This window comes from Callithrix jacchus, chromosome 14, assembly GCF_049354715.1.
Source record: "Callithrix jacchus isolate 240 chromosome 14, calJac240_pri, whole genome shotgun sequence".
Taxonomy (NCBI): Eukaryota; Metazoa; Chordata; class Mammalia; order Primates; family Cebidae; genus Callithrix; species Callithrix jacchus.
In genome coordinates this window covers 94,759,173-94,763,702 of record NC_133515.1, presented here as the reverse complement: position 1 = coordinate 94,763,702, position 4,530 = coordinate 94,759,173, and the positions used below count along the sequence as shown (strand labels likewise).

At 55.8% G+C, this 4,530-nt stretch overlaps 1 protein-coding gene across 1 annotated transcript; it reads left to right on the top strand.

Annotated features, from left to right (window-relative positions):
* The first annotated feature begins 1,872 nt into the window (after positions 1–1,872).
* RHOB (ras homolog family member B) lies at positions 1,873–4,224 on the top strand. Its single transcript, XM_002758001.7, has one exon. It carries the CDS (start codon positions 2,252–2,254, stop codon positions 2,840–2,842), a length of 591 nt encoding a protein of 196 aa, XP_002758047.2. The 5' UTR covers positions 1,873–2,251; the 3' UTR covers positions 2,843–4,224.
* The last annotated feature ends 306 nt before the right edge of the window (positions 4,225–4,530 follow it).

The window sequence follows — 4,530 nt, the reverse complement described above, 5'->3', positions numbered from 1 at the left end:
GAGTGGGATGTTGCCATCATAGCTCACTACAGCCTTTACCTCCCGGGCTCAAGCAAGCCTCCCACCTCAGCCTCCTGAGTAGCTGAGATTACAGGCACAGGTCACCCTCCTTGCCCCCCCCCCCGCCCCATTTTATTTTTTGCGGGGACAGGAGCGGGGTTTTGCCATGTTGCCCAGGCTGGTCTTGAACTCCTGAGCTTAAACAGTCCTCCAGCCTGGGCCCCCAAAGTGCTGGACTTACAGGCGTGAGCTACTGTGCCCGACCTGGTTAGATGATTGCTAAAGCAGAGTGTAGAACTGAGATAAGAAACCCCCAGAAAGTACCACCTGCGTTTCTGAGCATTCTGGTTAATTCTCCAGTCATTTACTGAATTCTTGTAAATGTCAGGCGTTGTGCTGGGTCTTTAAGATGCGGAAATAAGAATCCTGGCCCTCCGATAACTCACAGAGTGAGACAGAGACGGAGACCGTAGGCAACAATCTCCGGGTGATGTCGTGGGCCCCTCCTTTGCTGAAAAACCAGCCTGCATCCATTTTCCCTGCAATGGATGGATAGAGCCCAGTCCATGCAGTTAATACTTAAGCGCTCCTGAGCCCCAGCACGCGCAGCTCCTAGGGTCTGCCCCGCCCTTTCCCACCTTCCTGCTTGTGTTCAGGCTGTCTCTCCCTTACGGGAGACCTACCAGACTCCCCATTCCCCCTGCCCTCTTCTTCCTCTTTTGTCCGTCGAAATCGGTTAACTTGGGTCTTTCCGGATCCGAGGTACTGTTAGCTCCTGCAAGATCTACAGGATAAATGAGTTTAGTCCTGGTGTACGTCAAGACGCTAGGGATCTGGCGCCCCACTAGAGGAGACACCCACTAATTCGCTGTACCCTACTTGCAAGCCCCTCCTCCCGCCCCTCTTCCCCAGCCTTAAGCCTTTTCGTCCCCTCAGGGGTCTTGGGATTGTTGGATTCTATCGTACCCAAAATACTGTACATTCTATTGTGCAATATTGTATATTCTATTGCACAATTTATCTCAGACAGTTCTCAGCTTTAAGGACCGGGATCAGAATTCATCGTGAAAAGGGGGCCGAGGGTGCTTCTCCACGCTGGGTAACTTCCTCCAAGTGTTCCAGCCTCGACCTTCCCTTTCCATTGTCAAGCTCTGCCACTCCACACTCCTTCCCTTAATCTTCACGTGGAGACCTAAGCTGGGGGGTTAGGAAGCGGAGAGCGGCGGGACTTGGAAGAGCCAGTTTGCAGCTAGCCTGTCGCCTCTCGGGTCCAAACCCGAGGCTGGCCCAGGGCGAGTACCTGGGTGGGGCCCTAGACCACAGGAGGGGAGGCCGCCAAAAGGAGAAAACCCTCTTCCTTGGAAACAAAATTGTATGTGTGGTGGGTGCGCGTGTGTCTGTTTATTTAAAAACAAAACCACGTTAAAAGGGCCGCCCCTCTTCCACAGGTCCGACCACCCGCAGCGAGTTTGCCAGGAAGAGGGGCAATTCTGAAGGGGAGTCGCCAACGCCCACTGAGTGCCGCCTCAGAGACGGAACCGTTCGCCCAGACCTCGTAGGCTCCAAGCAGCCAGTTCCCGGGCCCCGCGCGCAGACGCTGCGGCGAAGGAGGGGACTCGGGTGCCGCCAGAGCCCCGCAGAGCCAGCGGCAGCGCAGACTCCCGGTTCGCTGCCTCTCCCAGCCCCGCGGCCTGGGCCGTCAATCAAGCCCAGGCGGGCTGCCTCTCCCAGCCCCGCCTTTGGGCTGCAGAGGGTGGCCAATCAGAGCCAAGCTCCGCAGCGATGAGCTCAGCCGGCTCGTTTCCCATTGGACGGCTATATTAAGAAAGTGGCCGGACTCTTTAAATAGCGGGCGCTAGGGCCGCAGCCCTCATCTGCCGCAGCTATCTGACTGTGTCGTGTTTTCTCTTGTGTACACGACAAGGCCCGGAGAGACCCAGGAGGGAGCTAGGCCGAGTCCGCCGCCCAAGCCCGCGTAACGCACAAAGCTGCCGATTCCCGGCCCGGGGCGAGCAGAGCGACCACCGCCCGGAAGCAGCGCGGCGAGACGGAAGGTGCGCCCTATGCCCCCGCGCCCCTATCGCCTCCGCCGCGGCAGCCGGAGCTCAGCGAGAGAACGCGCCACCGCAGGGCCCGGGTGCAGCTAGCGACCCTTGACCCTGCGCGCAGCCAGAGGTGAGCAGTGAGCGGCGAGCGGGACGGCAGCGAGGCGTTCGCGGGCCCCCTCCTGCTGCCCGGGCCCGGCACGCTCATGGCGGCCATCCGCAAGAAGCTGGTGGTGGTGGGCGACGGCGCGTGTGGCAAGACGTGCCTGCTGATCGTGTTCAGTAAGGACGAGTTCCCCGAGGTGTACGTGCCCACCGTCTTCGAGAACTATGTGGCCGACATCGAGGTGGACGGCAAGCAGGTGGAGCTGGCGCTGTGGGACACGGCGGGCCAGGAGGACTACGACCGCCTGCGGCCGCTCTCCTACCCGGACACCGACGTCATCCTCATGTGCTTCTCGGTGGACAGCCCGGACTCGCTGGAGAACATCCCCGAGAAGTGGGTGCCCGAGGTGAAGCACTTTTGCCCCAACGTGCCCATTATCCTGGTGGCCAACAAGAAAGACCTGCGCAGCGACGAGCATGTCCGCACAGAGCTGGCCCGCATGAAGCAGGAACCCGTGCGCACGGATGACGGCCGCGCCATGGCCGTGCGCATCCAAGCCTACGACTACCTCGAGTGCTCGGCCAAGACCAAGGAAGGCGTGCGCGAGGTCTTCGAGACGGCCACGCGCGCCGCGCTGCAGAAGCGCTACGGTTCCCAGAACGGCTGCATCAACTGCTGCAAGGTGCTATGAGGGCCGCGCCCGTCGCGCCTAACACTGTCAGCGCGGCTCCCCCTCCTGGACCCGTCCCCCACGAGCCCGGAGAAGGGGAGACCCGTGTCCCACAAGGACCCTACTGGACTGCCTGGCATCTGTCTGCTGGCGGCTCTGGCTCGCGCCAGAATTCGGCGTGGGCGTCGGGCGCCCCCTTCCCAGTGTCTGTGTGCGTCCAGCTGTGTTGCACAGGCCTGGGCTCCCCGCTGAGTGCCAAGGGTCCCCTGAGCATGCTTTTCTGAAGAGCCAGGCCTCAGAGCGTGTGGCTGTGTGTCTGTTCGACTCTCCTCGCCCCATTTTCACCCCACCCCCGTCTCTGATCCCCGGGGGCGAGATTGGCGCGGGAGTGTGGCCGCGCCCCATCAGATGTTCGCCTTTCACCAGCGGGCGTCTGATATCCCTTGTCTGTAACATAGACCCGGGGTACTGCGGGAGGGGAGGGCTGGGGAGGATAGGGGAATGTTATATAAATATAGATATAATTTTATTTTCGGAGCTAAGATGGTGTTATTTAATGGTGGTGATGGGTGAGCGCTCCGGCCCAGGCTGGGCCAGACTCCTGTCCAGGCATGAACAGGACTTGGCCGTCTTTCTGACCCCTGGGGAAGACATTTGCAACAGACTTGGGGAGGACGCAGCTTTCAGTTCAGCCTCTCCTGCGAGCCAGCCCCCTGCGAACCGTTTGCCAGTCATCGGCGGGAGGAGGGAGGGTGCGCTGTGGGCTTGTTTTTGCCATAAGCGAACTTTGTGCCTGTCCTTCAAGTGAAAATTGTTCAGTCCAAGAAACTGATGTTTGATTTATTTAAAGGCTAAAATTTGTTTTTTGAAAATTCTTTGCACAATTGTTTCATTGTTTGACACTTAATGCACTTGTCATTTGCATACGACAGTAGCATTCTGACCACACTTGTACGCTGTAACCTCATCTACTTCTGATGTTTTTAAAAAATGACTTTTAACAAGGAGAGGGAAAAGAAACCCATTAAATTTCGCTTTGTTTCCTTGAAGAAAGTGGCAACACTGTTTTGTGATTTTATTTGTGCAGGTTATGCACACAATTTTGATAAAGGGCAGTAACAAGTATTGGGGCCTATTTTTTTTTTTCACAAGGCATTCTCTAAAGCTATGTGAAATTTTCTCTGCATCTCTGTACAGAGAATACCCCTGCCCCTATATTTCCTTTCTTCCCCTCCCCTCCCTCCCAGTGGTACTTCTACTAAATTGTTGTCTTGTTTTTTATTTTTTAAATAAACTGACAAATGACAAAATGGTGAGCTTATGATGTTTACATAAAAGTTCTATAAGCTGTGTATACAGTTTTTTATGTAAAATATTAAAAGACTATGATGACATTTATAAAATGGCTCTTGTGGTTTAATAGTATCCTTGTGAATCTGGGACGAGGGAGACATTCTCTGAGGCGAGATCCTTTCTTGCCAACTCCGTTTGCCTTATAGCAAATGTGGTAAATGAGGATGAAGTCCTGTTGGGAGCATGTAGGGGTTGGGGGTTGGGGTACCAAGGGAGAGACCAGTTTGTTCCTGTCAGCATTCCTAGAGGAAGATGAGTGGATACCCCGACATCCAGTGCAAAAACCTTTGACCTATTATGTACTCAATTGAATTAGGTGAGACTGCAGATCTTGATTTCATTCACCTGTGTGTGTG

What these genes read in the sequence shown, in the direction of transcription:
- RHOB (XM_002758001.7), top strand. Translation starts at nt 2,252, where the DNA reads ATGGCGGCCATCCGCAAGAAGCTGGTGGTGGTGGGCGACGGCGCGTGT.